This window comes from Anser cygnoides, chromosome 3 (assembly GCF_040182565.1).
Source record: "Anser cygnoides isolate HZ-2024a breed goose chromosome 3, Taihu_goose_T2T_genome, whole genome shotgun sequence".
Taxonomy (NCBI): Eukaryota; Metazoa; Chordata; class Aves; order Anseriformes; family Anatidae; genus Anser; species Anser cygnoides.
In genome coordinates this window covers 101,771,831-101,796,024 of record NC_089875.1, presented here as the reverse complement: position 1 = coordinate 101,796,024, position 24,194 = coordinate 101,771,831, and the positions used below count along the sequence as shown (strand labels likewise).

At 36.1% G+C, this 24,194-nt stretch overlaps 1 protein-coding gene across 2 annotated transcripts in view; it reads left to right on the top strand.

Annotated features, from left to right (window-relative positions):
* The window catches only part of SH3YL1 (SH3 and SYLF domain containing 1), a 43,754-nt gene extending 23,685 nt beyond the window's left edge, over positions 1-20,069 (top strand). For both annotated transcript variants that reach the window (XM_066994846.1, XM_066994845.1), the window contains exon 10: positions 19,479-20,069. In XM_066994846.1, coding sequence (XP_066850947.1) covers positions 19,479-19,678 — 200 coding nt within the window. In that variant the 3' untranslated portion in view covers positions 19,679-20,069. The remainder of the gene's footprint in view (positions 1-19,478) is intronic.
* Positions 20,070-24,194: the final 4,125 nt, after the last annotated feature.

Sequence of the window (24,194 nt, the reverse complement as noted above, 5' to 3'; positions counted from 1 at the left end):
TCTGGAACAAAAAAAAACCCTCATGGCTCATATTGTGATTCAGTGAAGTTTGAAGTTTTGCACCTGATAGGTAATGTGTTCCCTTTCAGGAGCATTTATGAACAAGAGAGTGGGTCTATGGCTAGAATATTATAAGACAAAATGCTATTCCTAAACTCAAGTGCTTCTCCTTGTAACAATATAATTATTTTTTTATAATTAGGAGAGAGTAATGATGTGGTTTACAGCTTTTAAGCAGTCATAGGACTTGCTTTAAAAAAAAAATCTTGAACTTGTGCTTGTATTTTCTAAGTGATTGAAGTTCGGTTTTTGTGGTGGTAGTTTTTTGCTTGTTTTCAGATTTCTCTTGGACACATTGGCTTTCTTAGATTTCATAAGTACTTGAATCAAATATTATAAAATTTAATTTTCAGGAAAATGTGTGCCCTCTTCTTTGGATTTTTTGAACTGAATGAATTATCTATCTGCAGATACTGACACCTTAAGCCTATTGTGTATAAAATCATCACTCACAAACTTGATTACAGTAAAAATTTAAGGAAATCAGAGTATGAATTGTAACTAGCTTTCTTCAGCAGAAACTCTTCATTTTGAAAATATTACCAGATTGTTAGTGCACCATCAGGCATATGTTTGTATTCCTGTATACTGAAAGAAGTGTTATATTAAGCCTTCTGATGAAGAAGTAGAGGCAGAAAGAATTTTATCACAGGCAGCAAGAAATTTATCACAGTATTTTAGAAGCTAAAAAAAAATCTTCAGTGATAGTTTGAGTGATTTTTTTAACATCATAAAAAATTCATACCTTCACATATTAATTTGTCTGCAGCTTTTCAGAGACTTTTTGTTCCCTCTTGTTCCCTTTGAGACACTTGTTCTGTAATCAAATCACCTCTTGATCTTCCTTGATCTTTGTTTTGATTGCTAAACGGACTGATGAGCTCTTTGTCCTAAGTAATTTTCTTTTTTCCTCTCAAATTTTAAATAGTGCTACAAATAGCAAATTCAGAGATGTGAGCTCACAGATATCACTATGGTTTTTGGAAGCCTAAATCCTGTTGAATTTAGACCAAGCTCTACTCCTCATAATTTATTATTTAAACCTTCTTATGTATTGCTAATCCATGTTAAAACAGTTGAGACAATATCAAGCCTTTCTGACTAGGTGGTGCCATGAAGTTATGGCAAACTCGGTTTGTGTTGACTAAATCACTGCTGCTTTTCATGGTTGCAGTTCTCCAAGAATCAGGTCTGATGCAATTCCCTGTAATTTTAGAGATGATCTCAATGTGTCTTTCAATAATCTCTGAATGACATCTGGTTGAAGAAATTTATGAAAATTTGTTTGCTGTGAGAATTCTAAGAAAGACTTTATGCCTCCTTAAGCATATTTTGTCAAAGAAATTTTAGGGTTTGTATATTTCCTTGTTTTGTTTGTATGTTATAGGGTTGTCTGTGACCAGTTACAGACTTAATTAAGCCAACAAAATTACATGAACTAAGAGTCCAAGAGATGTAAAGCTTAAACTGCTTTGCAGCTCTCTGAGTACTATATCATCATTTTTACTTGTGACCACCTTCTGTTTCATTTACCATGCTTGTGTGTTCTGCAGTTCAGTTTCCATCTGACTTACGATCCTGGTGTTTTGTGTACTTTTACCCTGTAGGATGATACTGATCAAATTCAGGGAAAAGATGAAATATATAGTGGCACTGTGACACCATTCTAGATTTCTCTGCACTAGTACCTCAAATTATGTGTACTGCTGAGCCTGGTTAAACATAGTGTAGTGAAACAATGGAGCTTTTAGTTAGAGCTTCTGAAAGAGGGCGTCACTGTGAATGTGTTTGCAACTTCACAATAGGCTTGCTTTGCTAAGTGTGTATTGAAGCATTCACTGTTTGTTTTTTTTCTGATCAGCTTCTCTTAGATTTAACAAAACTAGTATTAGCTTGGAATAACTCAAATTTAACCGGAAATCTGGCGCATAGCTATTTATATCAGTTATGCAGTTCCACATTTAGAAATCCACTGATTAAGTAAATAACATCTGACAACTGCACTACAAAAGAAATGCAAGTGGGCCTAAATCCTCTCTTGATGAGGCACCTTTGTGGTTTGTTTTTTTTTTTTTGTGATCTGAAAATGAAATAGTCCATAGGAACATGACTTATTTCTGTCACTGAGACTGGCTTATATTTTAGAAACATTGGCCCTGAGTCATTTTCATACGCATTAGCTTGTACACTTTAAATCTATTCAATAATGGGACTATGAGAGCTTTGAGATAAACAGAATAATATATTCCACCTGATGGAGTGCTGATAAAGGACGTCATTCTTTCAATCAAACTTCCCATATTTTTCCATGATCTCTGATGTTACGGTTCTAGCTTCCTGTTAGGTAAGGAAGTTAACTGGTTAATGAAGTTGTTTTCACATTGTGTCTTCATGTTGAAGTGGAGTAGACTTGAATGAAAGATAATGATTTAAAAAAATAACTGAAAAGTGGGTAAAATAAACTAATACACTTGGATGAAATCGGATGATGTCCATATTCCTTCAGGCACTGTGGATGTGTGCTGTGCACTTGGAAGTGGGGAAGAAAAAAGCTTTTCATTTTTCAGTACATGAATTATTCCTTTTCCAAAAAAGGCAGAAATTTGCTGTTGAATCAAGTAGAACTATTTCACATTGGAAGCAAGAACCCTCATCAGGCTGTATAATCTCTTCCTTCTATTTTATATGAAGAGGAGCTCTAATAGATTGCTCACCCTAAAATGAATAGGGAGGTTAGACTAACACATATTTGTTTCAGGAAAATTTTATGGAGTGTGATATATGAAGTCTAAGTTTTTTCATGTTTACTAAGTTAGTAGATAGACAATGTCATGAATGCTTTAACCCACTGTAAAGTACATAAAGTAACTTTTTTTTTCCTTTGAGGTTTAGCCGAGCTTGGTCTATTTTTGTGGGTTTGGTTTTGTTTCTTTTTTTTTTATGGCAAGGCTTCTGACATGTTTGTATTTAGTTACTGGAATAATAAAACATCCATCTGGTGGTCCCCACGGTATTAACTTTCTTGCTATTATGAGCTCTTTCTTAATACTAACCAAACCCAGGAAATCCCAGGAAATTGTTTTTGAGACTATTTTTATCTCTGAATCACTTTTCTAGGATCATACTATTACTCTTGTGAATGTTATAAATCAGATAATCAAGCTGCTTATGGCTTATGTTGTGGCAAACTGAGAGGAAAACATAGCATGCAGGAATTCTTCTGGTCATACTGAAATAACTTGCTGCGTATAATCAGCTAACTCAAAATACAACAAAGCATGAGAAATTGAGGTCAGACGTGTTAGGATGATATTGGGGTCTTCCTGATGTGTGCATTTGTTGGTGGAGAACTGTAATGCTAAATATGACCTAAATGAGGTGCAGGTTTTTTTCTTGGAATTTTCTTAATGGCTTGGAATAAAAATTAGGAAGTTAGAGCCAATTTGTAGGAAAATGATAGTGTAGTCTATGCTTTTTTTTTAAGCAGCATAAAGATAATTCTGATTCACAATAGTTAAAATTTGAAGTTGTTCATGTGAACATACAAATGTTAAATAGTATGAGCTAAAGTCTTTGTGTGAGGCCCTTTTAAAGCCCACAGCTTGATATTTTAGCGTGTTTATGAAATATATGCTTAAAATTTTATTTCAAAGCATTAAATAGTATTTTTGTTCTGCTGTAATAGTAGGACAAAGACAGATTCAAATTGCTTTCCTATCTATTAAAAAAAAAAGCCATTGGGAGTATGGGAGTTTCTGCTCCATTAATACTAATGGAATTCAAGCAGGACTTAAGTACCTCTAGGAAGCGATTGGTACACAGGATTTCTATCCAGACTGTAGGATATTGCACTGTTTGACTGACTTGTGATAAAGGCTGATACTGATCTAAGAGATGTAAATCGTTTTATAGTTGTGGTTGGGTGGATAGGATGAAGCTTTGATCTATATTGATAGCAAGAACTAGAAACTTTTCTACGTCTGAAGCCTGCATTTTTGAGAACATCCTGTCTACCACACAGTTCCCATCTGATGGGAGGCCAGTAGGACACAGGAGGAAATGCTGCATACCATTTCCTGGAAGGATACTGAACAACAGCTTCACATTAGTGTTAAGGGAAGGCTCTGGTAATAAATACTGTCCTTTCTTTGGGAATTAATTAGGATTTGCTGTGACCAAAAAAACACTTTGTACTTTTCTATAAGCAGCAAAATGAAAAGGGCAAAATTAGTATTTCCCCAAAAAGTGATGTTCGCTATTCTAGAGGGACCATGCAAGGGACCTGGGATCTTGCATCTACCTTTGCTGTGATATTTCAGTATTGCATCATGTTGATCAGTCAGCTAGGTGTTGGTGATTGAACCAAGAAGGTCATTTGTGCTTTGGGAAAAATACTCAGTTCCTGAAAAGGAAACAGGAGGCCTTGCAGAATTAAATCAAACACCAATATAGACTAACTTAGTATGGCAAATAACTGTTCTATGAATGGTATAAAAAATACTTCTCACTTTTACAAAAAGAGAAAAGAAACTTCTTACCTGAATGGTGGTAGAATAATGTAATAGCAATGAGAATATACTTACTGGGTCAAGAATAAGTCCTAGCATAGATTTCAGCAGCCCCTAAACCCGTTGACCCAACTAAACTGAACGAGGGGTTTCTGAACTTTGTAGATGTCTGCATATCATTGTTATGAAAGTAGTAGACTTCACATTAAAATAGTTAGGAGATACTCACTGGCTTTTTCTGTGGAAAGCAGTTTTTGAATCTTTCTTTTCTAATGGCTTGAAATCTTCCTGTGCTTTTCATCTAAATTTATTTTTGGAACGATTAAATCTGTTTCGTCCCATGCTTTCCTGCTCTTTAGCTAAAATATCTTTTCTGTTTTATTCCTTTGCTAATAGTAACTTCTTTCATCTGAGTTTTATTCTGTAAAGCTTTTTTTTTTTTTTCCTCCCTTGGAAACAACCTTTCTATCCCTCATCACCCTGTTCCTCATCCAGTTTTGAACATTGGTGATGGGAATTGTCAACAGGACTTCAAACAAGGCCCTGTACAATAATATTATTCTGTATGTTTCCATATAAGATCTCTTTTTCTCATTAATTTTTTTCTAAACAGTCCAGAGAAATTTTTGTCTATGCCAGGCTGGAAAAAAAAAATAAATCAGTCAATATTCACAAAATGTTAGTATAGAATCTGTGTAGAAATTGCCTAGAATGAAATTGGGCTTGCTGTTGGTTTTGTTTGTTTTCAGGCTGTACATTGTTTTCCAGAGTAAGGTAAAAGCTAAACTTGATATCAGGTAAACCAGTGCATGTTTCAGTAACACAGCAGCAGAACTTTTGAATCTGACAGTAGAGATTTAAGAAGCAAAATAAAGAGACATTTTGTGTTCGGGTCAAGATGTTAACTCGGCATGTGTAGTGGAAATGCAGAACATCTTGTCAACATAATAAAAGATTTCCAAATCATTCCTAAACAGTCAAACTGACCTGAATAAAACATTGTTCAGTTCTCTTTACTGTATTTTTCAGAATATGAATGCTATGCTTAGCATTGCATCTCATATTTTCCAGTATGATCTCATCCAAACCATTATTTGCATTAATGTTATCTTGAGCATAATAAAACCCTTGACATTGATATAGTTTATTTGACCATTTCAGTTTGAATGAAAATTTAAACGTTTTTTGAAAAGGCAGAAAAATAAAATCTTAAAAGTAATCAGCAAAAGTACTGTTATGGAATTGACTCTTACAAGCAGGAGGTGTTTTTTTATATCCTAAATATCAAATACATCCACAGATGCTTGACAAAAAAGGCACTCTTTAATGCAAAAGCTGAGTGTGCTGCAACAAAGATAGAAAGCGTTCCGTCAGCAGATGAAGATGATGAGCCAGCATGTTCCTCATGGAACTCAAAACTCAGAAACAGTGAAATGTGTTCCTATTCAATGAGCTTAATTTGCACAGTAACTTAAACTTTAAATATAGTCAGGTCTGCTTCAACTACCAATAAAACCATTGGTTTTGTCTGTGAGGTGTGATGCAAGCTGTTGGCATGAAAGCTTCTTTAAAATGGTCTTCTTCCAGAATATGTGGAAGAATTCAAAAATATTTGAGCATCAATCTATTTTTTTGTGTGAAATGTATAAATACATTTATATATGTATATATACACAAAGACATGTAAAAATCTTTTTTTTTTTGCATCTGTTGCTGAATTTCTATCTATTCAGTCTCTGGAGCACCACTGTGGATAGCACACCTTGCAGGCTATATTTGTGCCTAGCATTGCTTTGTGCTCTCTTTAACATCTGATATTAAACCTCGATGAATTTTTTCAGTCACTGTTTTCTTTGTTAATGGAGAACATGGGTTATTCCCAAAATCAGCTTGAAGGCTTTGTAACCAGACAGAGCACTGAAAACCTGGATGAAGTACCTACTTTAACTACTATGCAATGTCTAATTCTGCAAGTAATTCAGAAAATAGGCTTTGCTCAGACAAGTCCCATGAAAGCAGAAGAGGGCTTAACACTTTGTTTTACCTGCTTCTCCAGGACTGGGGTGTACATTTAGTACCAAGACTTAACCAGAGAGTGCAAATCCTGGAATGATACAGAACTTTCTTGATATTATCCAAACTACCCTGAATGAACTTTATGAAATTGCCTTAAATATACACTCAAATATACACCTGCTCTCTAAAACAAAAAATCCCCACCTTCTCTGGGCAACCTGTTCCAGTGCCTCACCACCCTCTGAATGAAGAATTTCCTCCCAGTGTTTACCCTAAATCTCCCCTCTTTTAGTTTAAAACCATTCTGCCTCGTCCTGATACTGTCTGCCCATGTAAAAAAAGTCATCCTCCATCTCTTTTTATAAGTCCCCTTTAGGTACTGAAAGTCTACAATGAGGTCTCCCCAGAGCCTTCTCTTCTCCAGGCTGAACATCCCCAGCTCTCTCAGCCTTCCCTCACAGGAGAGGTGCTCCAGCCCTCTGATCCTCCTTGTGGCCCTCCTCTGGACCCACTCTAACAGCTCCACATCTTTCTTGTGCTGGGGGCCAGACCTGGATAGGATACCCAAAGTGAGGGCCTCACAAGGGCAGAGTAGAGGGAGACAATCACCTCCCTCAACCTGTTGGTCATGCCCCTGTTGATGCAACCCAGGGTACAGTTGGTCTTCTGGGGTGCAAGAATATTTTATCAAAAAGTTAGAGAAAGACAAGTATTTTTGTTACCTCAAGCTATGGCCTCCTCCAAGCAAAAACAACAGCTAAGGCAAGGGAATATTTGTTCTGAGAGTGATTTGCTGAATATCATGTCTCCTGACCTTTGATCAGATGAGCATTATTAGAGATTAATTGGATCAATGGTGGCATATGACATACTTCAAGTATCTGCACAGAAAGACCTATGCTTATATCTGATTATAGCAGCTTAGTACCTGTAGATATAAAATGTCAAAACTTCTGTACATACTTAGACCTTCTCAACCATCTGTTCAGTGAGATCTGATTCTTGTTTTGTGCATGCTGAGGGTTTTTGAGGTGACTCTACATTTAACAAATAAATAAAAATGCTTTTAAGAAAATTAGCAGTTTAATATCTATAAGATATGTGAGAGTTCACTTGTAAGATTTCTGACTTGGAACATTTAGCTCAGATCCATTTCCCGAACAAATGCTGGTTCATAATTTGTACAGAAACAACTAATCTGAAATTTTTAAGTATCTATATGTCTGCTCTGCTCTGGAGGCCCAGCTTAAAACCCTTTCTTCTCATGTTAAAGGCTGAGAGAGGTGGTAAAAGAACATGGAAAAAGAGTTGCAGTAGGTTGAAAAAGGAATCGATGGGTGTTCTGGTGCTTCAAGAACTGAAAGAATTTCTTTCATGACTTGTAGTATTTAGGATACAGGTGAGCTACTGTTTTTCTGTGTGAATGAGAGTTTCACACAGACTTTTTTGTAAGTAGGCATTAACACCTGGAATACTTTGTTGCCATAGAGGGCCTGAAAAGTTAATTTCTTCAGAAAGTTCTATTGTGTAACATAGAACAATATGCTTTTGCTTTACTCCTGTTTGCACCACCACCACCTGATGTTTCATTTTGTCTTGTGAGAAGAAAGCAATGACATCTTCCAGTTTACAGCCCTAAAGATCCTTTTTTTACTCTGCTCAACAACTTGTATTGCACTTCCTTTTACCTCTTTTCATGTATTCCTCACTTCACTTCCGTCTTGTCTTCAAAAACAGGGGAATTGTCATGTTCCAAGGATGCTGCTGCATTCAGCCTATCTTTCACTACACATGGTGGTAAAGCCAGAAAATGGACATTGCCCAATAAATACCCAGTAGTGAGTCTTAATGTTATAAGGTATTTTGTTTCTTCTCATTGTGATGTTGTAACCTAGATAATGCAGGAAGCTGACTTAGCTTTTGGGCAGCCTATCTGTGAACATGAACTCAACATCACCTATGTGGGTTTGGGCCAAAGTTGATATTACCTAAACAATAGCTGTTATGAATAGCAAAGCCTTGGACTTCAAATAACATCAAAGGATGGGCCATTATCTGCATTAAACTTCTATATCCATAAAACATGAAGTATATGCATACAGTCAATTAAACCTCAGAAGGTCTTAATCTCCAAGATGCCGCTTTGCCAGAAGTCATGTGAAGTAATATGCTCTATCAGTCAGGTTTTTATTATTGCATGTGATCATAAATAGATATTTTTGAGGGAGTGCTTTTTCAATATTCTATAACCTCACTGTTAAAATATTTTTTGTTTACATTCTAGCAACCAAGTGAGCTTTTTTTTTTTTAATAAAGGAGTCATACAGTATATGCAAGATTTTTTTTTTGAGGGAATACTCAAAATGGTAGTCACATCAAAAGCAAACCATGCATTTTCTCCTTCCATAAAATAATACTGTTTTCTGTTCCAGTTCTCATAATTTTGATTGTTTCTTAAATTCTTGGCTAGAAAAATCAGTTGTAACAAAGGACTTTCCTTTGTTTTGTGTGTGCTCATAGTTAGTAATAAACATACAATTACATACTTCTGTAACTTTGTTTCTTTACATTCCGGAGTATCTTATGTGTTTTCAGAAGTATTCTATGCATTTTTTATTGTTGTCATAACATAAATGAAATAGTTTCCATTGTTTTGTTTCTAGGGAGACGTATCTAGAGGCATACATGCGTTCTTTGAGACAATTGAACTTGTCTAAGATTGCCCTTTAGAATATCAAAGCACATCTTTGGTTCTTTCTTTTAACATGTTAGAATATGACTAATTAAAATTTTTTATGAAGAAAACCACTGCTATTCCACATATCTTGAATTTTTAAAAATTCAGTAGTGAGGTGGGTTATGTGACACATAAAATTAGAGGACTGAACAGCTTGCAGGAAACTGGTATGTAGGAATAAATAATGGTTCCCTCAAAATCTAGCTAAGCCTTACCTCTTTGTTACAGGTGCATTCTCTCAATTCCTTTACGCTGTTTCTTGGACTACCTCTGACACAATTCACCTAAGAACTCAAATCTCTGCAGGGCATAACTTTATGTTCATAGAATATTTTTATAGGTGCTGTTTTACATAATAGTTCAGGACTCAAATATAACGGAAACAGAGAGGGTAAGTTTAGATCTAGTAAAAGGTAGATATTTCTGCGTATGCCTGATCATATATAACCAAAGCCTCAGATTTTCCTCGTGTTCTTGAAAAAGGTGCCTTACTACAGACATTTTCAGCTTCATAACTCTTTGGAAAAAAGAGCATTATATCAGACAGCGGGCAGTCCAACTACTCTGTCCATATTGGTGATCCAGCACACAATTTAGTACTTTGACTTCAACCTGGTTAACGCTGCCTTTAACTGCTTTCTAATGTAATATCAACAGGTCACTTTTAGGCCTGTTTCCTTACTCTTTGAAATAGCTGCCCTATTTAATACATGTGCTGGTATTTCTTCTTAAGGTCAGGAAAGAGATGAAGGCCCTAATTGCAAATATATCTTTCCCTTCTCTAGTTAATCTTCTGTTTGCTGGCTTCCTTTTTGTCTGTTCTGTAACCTTGGAATAGATTTCATTATTGTGTACAGAGACTCCTCTTTTTTTCAAAATCTACTAATATTAAAACAGTTTACGGAACTGATGGCTTTCATGGATTAATGATGTCAAACTAATGAGGAACATTTCTGTGTTCAAAATTGCGTTATGTTATATGGCTCTGGTTCTAGGGCGTGGAATACATCAATTCACATTCAAAATCTATAGCTCTCAACATCAAAGTTTCTTCAAACTGTCACATCCACTTTCTTTTGATTTCTCTTAGTCTTCATTTTTAGATGTGTAATTTCATTATCGTTCTTCTGTATACATTAGGCTGGATATTAGGAGAAATTTCTTTCCTGAAAGAGTTGTGCGGCATTGGAACAGGCTGCCCAGGGAAGTGGTTGAGTCACCATCCCAGGAGGTCTTCAAGAAACATGTCGATGTAGAACTTGATAACATAGTCTAGTGGTGGACTTGTCAGTATGGGGTTAAAGGTTGGACTAGATGATCTTAGAGGTCTTGATCCATTAGCTTTGTGTTGTTTATCACTTATTCTGCAGCCTTGGTTCACTGCTATGTCACTAATACTTCATTCATTCTTCTATCTCAGCTTTCTGTGGCTTCCAGTTCCTCCAGTGCTGTCCATCCCCTTCATTTTTTTCCTTTTGTCTTCTGATTTCTTCATTCATGACTTAATCTCCTCATCAGAAGATCTGTTCTGACAGTCTTCTGTGCTGATTCATCTCACTATATTTTTTTACTTTCACATTCAAAAATAAATCCATGGTCTCCACAGAATGTACTCTGTGTTCATTAAGTTCAGTCACTCTTCTGTGTAAAGAGCTCTGCTCTTACTGGTACAACAGTCAGTTACCTATGGGCATCTCTCTGTGGAGGTAAGGTGATGATGTTTACATTTGGAATCCACCTTATGTGGAACGGTAATATTCTTTTCTACATTTCAAAGAAGAATTAGGGAAAATTGAACAGGTGCAGAGAAGAATAAGTACAATGACTGGAGCAAGAAGTCACTGATATGGGGTAACTAAGTTATTTGTAATGCAATAGCCTGAAGATTTGAAAAATGTTTCTGACTGTAAAAGCATAAGGACAGTAAATGCCAAGAAGGAAAGGTTTCAGCCAAAGGCTACTGTTGACAAAAAACAAACAAAAAAAAAACCCACAGATGTAAACTAGTAGTGAATTACGTGAAGCTGGACATTAAGAAAGTTGTCTTAGCCACTGGGGGAGCAGGACTCTGAAATAGCCTCTCCAAAGGGCTAATCGGGGCAAAAAGAGTGGCCAGAAAGGTGGTTTAATGTCTACTAACACACTAACCTGTCTCAGAGAATGTGCTTTGTCTAGTTCCATGCTCCCGATCTCATCTATATACAGGTTGTCTTTCATCTAATAAAGCCTATAGTTAACCATATTGTTATTTTATGTTTCTGTTTGCAGTTCCTTAGTATTGCATTTGACCCTCTTTCAAGCAGTTTCTGTTGCACCCAGCTGAAACCGTAGGCTCCAGCTGTGCTTTTAAATTAAATGTTGTAAGGAAATCTACTTGAGTACTGAAAATCTATCACTTTTTCTACTGAATGTTCAGCAGGTCCCTGGCATGATTTTGATCTGGGAAAGGCAGTGTGTGTCAAATGATTCCTTACTAGTTTTGGAAGTTACCATGTGCCAGAGGCTGTCCCCAGTAGGCAATCTGAATGAGGCTACCTTGGTTTCAAGACAGTGCAATACCATAAATGGGGCCATACTCTGACATTTGGCCTTGGTACTGCTCCATTCACTGGTGAAATATAACTCTTCCTTCCAAGTCTCTGGTGACTTCTTTGTAATCATGTATTAGACATTGTATTCTGTCCTCTCTTAACCTGATAGATGGTGATCATATGCTTTCCTTGTAACATTCATGCTCCCTAAATTCTACTGCATGGCTAAGTCTATAACTGCCTTTACATCTATAGTTCTTGTGTGTCACTGAGAACACCTCTTCAGCACTCCTCCATTTTTCTGTTAGGATTTCCCTGCCCTTTGTCCCTTTTCATTTGCTAAAAAACATTTTCTGCAAACACCTCATAACGACCTTTGTCCCAGATCCATCTCTTTTTGCCTTATTCTGGCACTCCTTCATTAACTAATTATTAATTCAAGCTAAAAATGATGAAATGGAATATGAAACTGCCTGTTGCTGATCACTACAGAGCATGTGTGATTTTCAAGTTGAATTATTTTTTTTTAAGAACTTCTTACCTTCTAAGCAATGCGAGTCCTATAGATTGTTCTCTGGATACTGTTTCAAAGACACAGTCTTTTCTTTGCATCTCCAGTTTGGGCCAGGCTTTTGTCCTGTTATGATTCAGTTGTTGCAATATTTTTCTCTGACCTTTGCAAATTCAATATTCCTTTACTCTCACCTAGATTCAGTTCTTACTTCAAAGTTAATATATTGCCCTGCCACTTTGCCTGTTTAAGTTCTTCTTTAAGTTAAATGTCTTGTAGTTCAAACAGAACTGAAAGATCTCCCTGTCAGATCCAGCTTTCATCCCGTTTTTGTGAATTTTACAGATCGAACTTAGTGGTTTGCCTACTACTTCAAGCTTAAGCCATTTCTCTGCCTACATTCAAACCTAATCATAGCCCAGAGCTGCTGAATTCCTTAAGTAAAAATTTTAGGTCTTTGATTCTTTGTCCTGAGTTCTAACCCTAATTCAAAAGCTGTTCCTGTCATTAGCAGTGACCCTGACATCCTCAGAATTTACTACGGGGTATTTCTTTGCATACACCCTGTGTTCCCCATTCTAAAGTAATGTGCTGGATCCAGTAGAAAATACATCTTTTCAGTCCTTGCAGTTTCCTACCTAAATTCTGTGCAAAATATAGCTTGGTATGCCTTATCAAAATATGAAGGAGCAGCAGCAGCAGTTGTCACTGTAAGAAATAAACCTATTTAAACCCCTATTAACAACGAATCACAGAATATCCCAAGTTGGAACTGACCCACAAGGATCTTCAAGTCCAACTCCTAGCTCCGCACAGGACCACCCAAAAACCAAGCCTGAGAGCATTGTCCAAACGCTTCTTGAGCTCTGGCGAGCACCAATAAACAACTATCAGAATGGAACAAAGTACTGTGTACTGATAATTCCACAAAAACAATATTAACCTAGTAAGAACTAAAGAGTCTCCAGTACCTTATTGTGCTTACTTTAATTACATCAAGTTTTTCTTCCTGAAGTTTCAAAAGCTAGAACAAACAAACCCAACTCCCCCACCACCACCTTCACATTGTTTCTCCTTGCAGGACAACCCAGCAGCACACTTCCAACTAGACAAGTTCAAAATGTATTGTTTTAATTTCATATGACCAAACTCTACATTTACTTTAAGATGTAGCTGTTCATTTTTTTTGGGGGGGTGGGGTTTATAAACTATAATCTAGTTAACTGTGCACATTCATTGGTACATGTGGAAATAGGAACTGATGCTAATTGGGTCCTGTAATCAAATTAAATTCCAACTTTAAAGCTTTGACTGTAATGCAGTAACTCATATTTAATTCAGAATTAACCATAATTAATTTGCTGATCTTACTCTATCCTTCACTTGTTTTGCAACAATCCAGATCTAGCTCTATTCATTGTGAGCGCATCAAATCCAGAAATATAATGCCTCATCTCGTTCTTGATATTGCTTGCCCACCAATTAATCTTTCTCTACCTTACTGAATTCTGATCCTAATCTTAACCTTAGCAGTAGCTCAGTCTCCCTCTCAGACCTAGGGTAAACCAATTTACTTCTGCAGAAAGAGTAACTGTCCTAGCTTCTAGGGGGACTGCTAGTGAGTTTAGCATTGCATTTTGGTTTCCTGTTCTCAGCCTAGCATTATCACCACAGTGCATACTTGTCCTCCTTACCAGATCAACAGTTAATCAAGCTCTTTAATAAAAATTATTAATTAAAACTCAGCAATGGCCGTGAGCAATTTGAACACTAATCTTCACCGTGAGAGTGGACACTTGTGCAAGAATAGTTACAGAGAAAGACTGCTCCGTTCATATAGCTGAAACCAAAACCAGGATCAAAGTGGTTTGTTAATTCACTGGTGACAGATAATTTGCTGGTAATAGGTGATCAATATCAGTGTTACAGCAAGTAAACCAAAATATTAGATAGCTGCAAAATGTTAATAAACACCTTCACTTTCTAAATGCTCTTTATAACTAACCCTTCGCATTTTTAATTGCACTTGAAGGCACGCATGCGCTTTGTGTTACGTATAATTGTAATGGCGCTTACAGGCACGCATGCATATCAAATGTGCAGTTTTCCATTCATGCACATCCAGCCTTGCAGGCAGTATAAGCTGCAAACACACACCATCTATTCTGGCAGTGCATGTTGTTCTACTTGCATGCACCTCTTGTTGGAGATGTGGGTACTCCAGCTCTGTGTGCTCTCACAACCCAATGATCCATAAGCTGGCAAGGAAGCCCCACCACAAAGCCACATGTGCATGAGGAGATGTCTTCACTACTTACACCCTGTGTTGTCACTCCTGTAGATAGGTGCAGAATGGTCACAGTGCCAGGTGGGGAGGTTGCTCGGCCTGGCCTGGGCAGAGGCGATTCCAGCAGGGTGACTTGTAGTGGTATCAAGTTGGGATTTGACTACTGCTGTTTCCAGTCCAGACTCTCTCCCCACCACTGCGAAGTTTCATGGTGCTTTTACACTTCTTCCTAAAGTGACTTCTTTGTTTCAAAAGTCTTCTTGAGGATTATGTGTTACTGTTGCATTGAGCTAATGCTTGTCTTCCTCTTTAATGTGTCCTGTTGGGAACTGATGATAGTCTTCTTTTTTAACATGGTAGTTTGCGGCAAACATCCTTCAGACAGTTTAGTGTATTTAATCTATGCACACATATACTATTCATACTTACAACTGTATCTTTGCTGGTGGTGTTGTCCAAACCATTTGCTAAAGGTGGCCATTAAAACCTATAAACTCTTCACTGTGCCTGTCACCAGTTACAGGACCAAGTAATTAACCTAGTTCTTCAGCCTATTTTACGTTTTTTCCTGAAATTTAAACTCAATACTAATCCTTTCCAAACAAAAGCCCCGTGTCCTGTGACAGATAAACAACTAAAATTTCTGTCTGTTCACTGTTAGATACAGCTCTCATCCTAAACTCATGAGCAGTAACTGAGGTTTTCAGTCCCTGTTAACACTATATATTAGTGATAATAAAACCTTTGTGATACTTGATATATTTGTTTTTCAAAGCATAGATGTTTGCATCTGTCTCAATCTCTTAATAGTTTTCCATCATTTTGTCTGTTTGTTGATTTTCTCTTATTTCTGCTGCACAAACAGGGTTCATGTGGTTGCTCAGTTTTCTAGGTGTCCATTTAACCGATGAGAATTCTGTTGGAGCTTTTCTGTAAGCTGATACTTTTTGGTGGAGCTTTTATGTCAGTAGTATACAACTTCTGTCATGTCTAATGCTGGAGATTCATCTAACTCTACCATGTTGTGTGGCAGTTCCAGTCACTTCTCCCTATTTCTTTACAAAATACAGAGAAAATAGAATTTAGTATATTGAACATATTACTCATTCAGATTGATTTGTAAATGACAGAAACTTAAGACATACATTTTAAAGGTTGTACAAAAACTTTGAGTAAAGTAGACAGGCTCTTCAGTTTCAATGAAAAATAAATCTACCTAGACTATTGCATTTTCATACGGTATGTTGCATGGCAATGGAAACAATTTTACAACCTTTCAACTTCAAAAGAAACCAGGCCCACAGCCCATTTTTCAAAGCAGAGATTTAGCGGAAAGTGCATAATAGATGGACAATCAGTAATATGATCACCACCTCAGTCATCAATACCCTTGATCAGTTGATTTGTCTGAGATGACAGCTGAGTCATAGGGCTTCTTTAACTAACTAGTATAAATGTAGCAAGTATACCTTTCCTGTAACAACTTTCGTGAGAATACTTTCACTCTGCAGTAAGTGTACTGTAATTTAGGGTAGATTTCTCTCTCATTTGCTATGGGGCTGGTATTGCAGAGCACACATGAGACAGTAGGTTCACTCTAGTTTATACCTCATCAAGTCCTTAATCCGTAGCAGTGGTCAGAAGTCCTTAGCAAAAAGTTTGTATCATTATAGAATGTAAAGATGAATGAAAATGATATTGTACGTACCATGTTTGTGTATGTTAGGACAATGCATATGAATGCTGGCTCCTGCAGTAGTAGATCTTCAACCAGAATTTTTATATTTCTGTTTTGACCACTGTATTTGTAGAACTGTGCTCCGTGTATTCAGATACCATTATTAAGGACTTTCCACAATGTAATTTGTTTTTATTCCAGTATGCTTACTCATAAATCTCAATGATTTCAGTATCATATGCTGTATGTAGCACTGTAGCACCATCTTGTGTGAGCTGCAAATGTGTTTCCAATATATGCATTCAGCAATCTTCATGTGTATCTATTACATTTTCATTTAAAACTATTTAAATTTTAACAATGCATTCTAAAAATTTATTACAGTGGAATTTGAAAAAGTTTCACTTTCTATTCTGCAGAATATCACATCTATCATAATACAGTATAAGATGTATCCACCTGAGTTTATGTAAAACTGAAATGAGGAAACAAGAACATGAAACAGCTCCTCCTTATAATACATGTGGCAGTTTTCATGATGCCACCAGATACCTCTTTGTTAGAATGCTCCGTATAAGTATGAGGTATGGAATGCTGCAATCTGAAGGCAATAAATATGTATTTTATGTGGTTTATACCACCAGAATACAGAATTAATGCACAAAGATTAGAATCTTGGTGAGAAATAAAATTATAGTAGGGAAATAGCTGCTATGGAAAATTAAGTTGGAAATGTTGTAAAACACCTGATGGTAATACAGCTGGAAAATGCTTTTAAATGATAGCATGTATCAGTTGGGGCAAGTATTTGGAAGTTGTTGTTCATAATCAGTTGTAGCACTTTGAGGTTTCAGTATGTTTGGAAAGATACACGTGCAAAGGAGCAACAGGTGGGAAGCAAAATGTGTAAAACAATCCTGTTCATATGATAGAACAAGCAATAGTTGGAGATATTATTGTGGTGCATCAAATACTCTCCTACACTTCAAAGCACATTTCACATGTGCTTCTTTTGTTCCACATTTTCGTGCAATGTGTCTAGGTTCCTTTCATTTTTCTTCATACTTTTGCTGAGCCAATTTCAGTATACTCAATAGTTTGTATAAGAGGAATGATAGTCTTAATTCAAGTTTAGTCCTGGAGGTAACTACTACTTCCGTCATTGCTACGAGTCCAACATATTAAAGTGATGGTGACAGTTCTTCTGTTAAATGTAATTAAAAGAGGCTCTTGCTGTCAACTTCCCTTATTACCGCTTTCAGTCTTTTTTTTTTTTCTGCTATCCGTTATCTTATTTTTTCCAAGTGTATTTACATTATGCAGTAATAAATATATAGTGACTCTAATTCTCCTTGAGTGATTGTTCATTTGAACATTAATAAGAAATGCTTATAGTTAGTATGTAATATAAGAATTTGTAGCCTTCGTAGTAACTCATCAGTTATAGCCATATCTGCTGCCTGAATGCGGCATAGGGATAAACCACAGCCCATCTTTCTTTGTATATGCAAATGAGTCATGATTGTTCTCATGCCCTAGCACCTAAAGAGTACTGATCCCCAGTATCTTCTCAGTGTTCTTCAAGTAAGGAGTAAAAAGTCAAAGCATCTTATGTTTTTCCCTATGATTTCCTCCATCATAATATCTAGTTTCAAACCATACTTTCCATGTGAACACATCATATCATCCTGACTCCGTCATGCTTGAATCCTTGGTGGAAGATTATGAATTCCTGAATACTTTGTCTGTAAGAGTTTCGACTGTGAAAGTAAAAAGGATATTTAGAAAAAGCTGTCTTTTTTGGTAGAAGTAACTGGTGGAGTTAGAGACGTAATAAACACAGGCATTCTCGTCTGGTTTTGTTTTCACACCAAAAGAAATAGTGATGTGTGACTTCAAATTATGAATATAGACAGAGAGAGAGAGAGATGGCGTGATGAAGAAAGACGGCATTTGACTTTGTTTCAGTCGACATTCTCCTAGCCCTTGGCCAAAAAAAAATTGTATTAGTCTTTGATGATTGTTACAAATTGTTGTTGTGACAGGAAAGAAGCTAGTCTATGGAAAGAACATATATATTGACACATTGCAAAAAATAGCTATGCTTTTTATGCATGCGCTAGTCATTGTCATTGTCCTCTCTGTTTGTTATTTTTTGAGAGAAGTTTGTATTTGGGCTGGGGAGGGCACAAAAAGGTTTTTCTTCTTTTGTTTGAATTGATAAAAGCAACTAAAAGAAAAATTCTGTGGATATCGCTTGTTGAGGACAGACTGACAAAGTTGTAGTGGTGCTTCTCTCACCATCCTTTCTTGCTCTGAACTTGAAATGTGTAAACCAAGAGGATCTTGGGTTTCTGGTTTTGCAACAGAATTCTGGCAGCAAACATGACTTGGAGATGAAGTCAACGCTGGAAACCTTCAATCTTTGAACATATGTGCAGCCACCATGTCCATATAACCAATACATCCTGAGTTATCTGAATTAGCTACATAAAGGTCTTCATTATTTCCTCTTAACTAGTCTTCCATTGCACCTCATAGGTGTTTTTTTCACTTTTGGATGTGTTCATGTAAGAGATTTAACTGTGTACTAAATCAACATCAAACAACATGCAAGATACACTGAAATCCTAGACACTGTAAGCCCAGTGGAAAGAGAAGGGATGTGCTGTGAATATTTTGTATTTTACTATTTTATATCACAAGTACTGATTAAAAAAAAATAAAGCAAAATTGCTGCTATAAGTTTCACGTGTTGAGAAACTCACAGGAAACACAGTCCAAAACCAAAACCCAAAAGTCGTTCTGTTGAGCAGTCTTTCAGTGTACTGGCACTTTCTTCAGCACACCACTTTTGTTCCTACTGTCTTCGTGGAACAATATGAATCATACAGAGAAAACTGCTGATCTTTATTTTGGGCAGAGTGCTACTTTATGAACTTGGTTATGTTGATAGGCTAGATTCCAAATGTCCTGTACTAAGAATGTAGTGGAAACCAAGGGCTTTTTCATCTGCAGTTGGTACACTCAGATAAATTAGTTTGATATCTTTGTTACTGTTTTCTACTGTTGTTTAAGAATATTTTATTCAAGGACTTACTGTATGTGCAATTTAGTAATTTCTCTTTTATTTAATTTCTTTCACTTCAGGTAGCTCTTCGAGCAATTCCGTAGAAGTGACAGCACTTTATTCATTTGAAGGACAACAGCCAGGTGACCTGACTTTCAAAGCTGGAGAGAAAATCAAGGTCACAACCAAAACAAGTTCACAGTTTGATTGGTGGGAAGGAAGAGCAGGAGAAAAAACTGGCATCTTTCCAGCCAATTATGTTGCCATAAGTAATGACTAAACTTGTATAGAAGAAAATGTTGAAGCTAAATATATTTAGACTAAAAAATATATTTTAACTTCTCAGAATTTATCAAAAGGCAATTCTTAATCAAGACTAATTCAGCACAAAATTCAAATGCATGTAATGGCCTTAGCTTTCCCTTAAACTTATTTCTTAAATAAACATTAGGTGATGGTCAATTTATGATTAAATTTTACTTTTGGGTCAAGTTGCTGTATGGAAAGTACTCCACTTTGCATCTAATTTCAATTCTGTCATGCTATATACATTTATTTTTTAAATGAGGGAAAACTTAGAAATAATTTAAAACTAGACATGCTGAAAAATGCTAGCTTCTTTTAAATTACGATTTATGGTCTCTTAATAAAAATACTGTCAAATTTGCATCAAACTATTTGAGTTGGAGTTCTTTACTAAACACATGGTTATTTTTTCAGGTATGGCAGAAGAAATTTCCTTTACTTGGTTTTAAAAGTCACTTTAGTCATTGCTGTTTTTCTTAGTAACTACTTTAGGTCTGGTCCCCAGTACAAATCAGTGCAGCTGATCTGCTATTATGATCTACCAATCTATCAGGTGCTGTTTAGCTTTAAGGCATCCCACCTGAGGGCAAGGATAAGCCTAGTATAGCAGTAGACTTATCATTAGAATATCATTCAGTTCCAACCATTGACAAAAATTTCTGGACTTCTTTCAGACTGGGTCACACATTTTTGACAAACAAAACCAAAAACGAGACAAAAACAAAACCAAAATCAAGTGTGTTTACTACATTACAATGAAAGTCTTTCCTATACTTTGCCTGACAGACAAGGTAAATGTGTGTGATCTGTCTTTATACTGACACCACCACTGAACATCCATATGCTTTACGGTATTTTTGTAAGAAGGTATTTTCCAAGCAGCTGAAAAGTGTTATATAAGCATAACTGCAGTGAAAGTGTTAGTATACGTTTTCTGAAGGATTGTCATAGCATCTATCAATCTCAGGTAAACCAAAAAACTAATTCTGTGTTTGTCTATTTTCATAGACTGCATATATTGCTCACTAAGCAAAGAAACACTGAGTCATCCGATATCAGGACTCATTGAATAGAATTAATAATATCATAGACCCAGAAACTAGATATTCCACATACAAAGAATCACTCTTGCATTTATTATATCCTGTTGCTGCACTTTAGTTATGCAGTACAAGCTGAAGCATCCACTAGCAGAATTGTGCTATAGTACTTCATTAGTTGTTTCCGGAATGCTGGCTGCTTTTTCAGCCAGTATACTTGCCATTGTATAGGGTTGTTAAAACTGCTTAACTCATCTCAAGTGTCTGCTCCCATGAAACTGACAGAATTTATGGACTTGCACGGTAAAATCTTGTTATTGTTAACGTAAATTCAGTTTCTGGGATTGCCTTAGTTTAGGGAAAAATGAGGGTTGTCTAATCTAACTGTTCATGACAGTCTGTAGACTCTGAAGTATAGTACTGATTAATCCTAAATCCAAGGTGAAAGGGAAATATTAAATGGAAATTGTTATCTCATACTTGGAAAAATTCTTTCTTCCTCTAAATATAATACAGGAAAGAAAAATCAGTGGGTTAATCTAATGCAAGAAATGACATTAATTTTCAAAAACAAGCATTCTTGAAGCACTACAAAACTACAGTACAAAACTACGCTGCCTGATTCTATAAGGCTTTGACACAAGCCAGATCAACCTACATCAGTGGACTAAGACTTAATTCCAAAAGTGTTTTTAGTTACGGGCTTAATGGTAAAAGGCAGCGTGCACTATTTTGTAAACTAAGAGATCTGTAAAGGGCAGGTAGCTATATAGCAGGTTTTCTTCAGGAGGTCTAAAAATATATATATATTAAATTTGAAAAAGGGGTATACAGAGGGACCCAGAGACACTTGTATTTGGTAATAAAGGTTTTCCATGAAAGAAGGCTCATGTATGAGTTCCTTTGCTACAGAAAGCCTGACCCAGATCCAGAAGAAAGAAAAGATAGTGGAGGAGATGGTGCCTCTACTGCAGAGTATTAGAAGTGTTTGTAGACCAGTTATGAGGTGCATGGCAACTGGTCTTTTGTGAGGGGTTGGAAGGATAGATGTCTGTAGGCCCAAATCAGTAAGTATATTGTACTAGAAGAGGAACAATTTGTTGTGGAGCCATGGGGTATTCCCAAGGAGATACTTAATAAAAGGTACAGAGATTACAGGCAACATACTTCTGCTGTGGTGTTGAGCAGGCCGAATTGAACATCTTGCTTATTTAATCAGTTCTCTTCAGCTTATAAAGCAACGATTCTTATTGCTCAAGCGCAGTTAAACATACAACAGTAATTTCTCTATATATAACACAGGTACCTTCCATGTTCATTTTAGGTCTGTGTTCTATGTATGGCAGCCTGATTTCATGTCACTCTTGGTCTTGTGTCTCAGTACCTTTAGGAGTTTTTCTCTGGATATTATTGCTGTTGGGTTACTTACTAGTCTGGTGGGACAGTATTACAGGTGTGCTACAAAGAATCTTCCTTCTGAAATGCCTAGCTGCTGTATTTTCACTAATGCATGTACAAATATTGCTGGCAGCTTTTCAAGAAAGTTTTTACCCACTGTGGCCTTTTATAAAATATGAAATGATTTGTCTGCTAGGAGCATTTGAATTCATCTTCCTGCTATCTGTGACCTAAGGTTTACCCTTTCAGAGAGTGAGACGCTTGCATAAATGTCACAGCTTGAAGGACAAAAGAATGAAAACTCATTGTTATTTTCTCACCCTCAGCGTGAGTTTGGGTTTGCTTGGTTTCCAGAGTACTCAAAGATATTTCTCATAATACTTCAGAAGACTAAACAACTTTTTTGAAGTAAATCTGAGACTATGAAAGCCTTACCATCTATATCCATTTGTGAGGTTTTACTGCTTACAACTGGAGAAAGATAGAGAAGTCAGTCACTCCTCTTTTAACAGAGTTTCCATAGTTCCACTAAGCAATATTTCACCCTACCCATATTTTCAAACCTAACTTTGAATTAGTTCCTAAGCTCCCTCTATCACTACTGGAAGGCTCTTCCAGAGCTCTAGGCACATTAGGATGATATGGCTTCTCCACTGTTCTGAGTTTTTTCAGTGCCTGCATGCAAGTTTTTTCTCTTGAGACTTTTTACAGTCCAATGCAAATTTCATTTTTTCCCCAATAAAAGCATGCTGAAGAACATATATTGATGGTAACAAGACTATGTCGCGTCTATCCAGCAAGAGTTCAACTCACAGGAAGATCGTAGCACATACAATCTCTTCATCAGCTTTAGGATTAAGACCCCTTTTCTTTCTCCTTTGTTTTATGTGGTTGCAATTCATACAAAAGGCTAGTTTCTTCAAATCCATCCTTTCCAGGGAATAAAATTTCAAAAGGTTTGATACCTGTTTTAGTATTTAGCAAGATTTACATTAGCTGACTATGAAGTATTTTAGTTTTGCAAAGAGAATCTATTGAACTTCCCACACACACACACACACAAAAAAATATATTTGCAAAGTTTTATACAGTGTTTGGAATGGTGAAATAATAATATCTGACTGTTCCATGCATCCACAGTGTTCGGTATTCAAAGTATTTAAGCAACTTGTCTGTCAATAAATGATGTAAAGATGAAAGGTATTTGTCTTTTAGTAATGGGACAGGATAAAAAAAATAAATTTTATCTTTAAGCCATTAAGATTAGCATAGAAAACAAAGTACTCATTTCATCCTGATACCATCCAAAGATAAAATATCAGGGTGAAAACTGAAAAATACATTTTTTTTTTCTTGCAGGCTTTTAATCAGCCTGCTGTTAAGACAGAAACTGCAAGTTACTGTTATCAAGAGATCTTTTCTTCCATTTCTATTTTAATTAAGGCATCCCCTTTAATTGAGTATTTAAAATGGTGTCTTTGATTTCAGCAATTTAAAAATATGTTTTGTAAACCTTATTCATTTATTCCTAACACATCTCCAACAGCTTACATGATTTTGTCCATTTATGTTCATTTGCAATAATTTCAAGTGCATGACAAAAAACATAATTACAATATGTTCAAACCTTACTCTTTACAATACCCATTTGCAAAAATCTGTTAATTTACTTGTAATTAAATTTTAACTTGTCATTTTAAAAACTAACAGGCAATAAGTATAACTGCAAACTTTTGATCTGACATTTTCCTCCTTTCTATTTTCCCTTTCATTTTCTGACCAGAAGATATTTTTGTTAGGCCTGGGTGTAAATTTCCACTGTAGTTGAAATCTCTAGTTCTTCAGCAATATATAAATACGTAATCCCACTCTCGGTTTTCATATCAGACCAAACATTCCGGTTTATTGAACGTTCCACAAAAACAGCTCAGACCTGTCTTTCCTAATTAACTCTTCTGTTTCACTTTTTTTCTACATGTATAAACACACATGCACGTGCATTGGGTGAATACTTTGGATACTTGTTTTGATAAGGAACAGTTCAGTTCAATT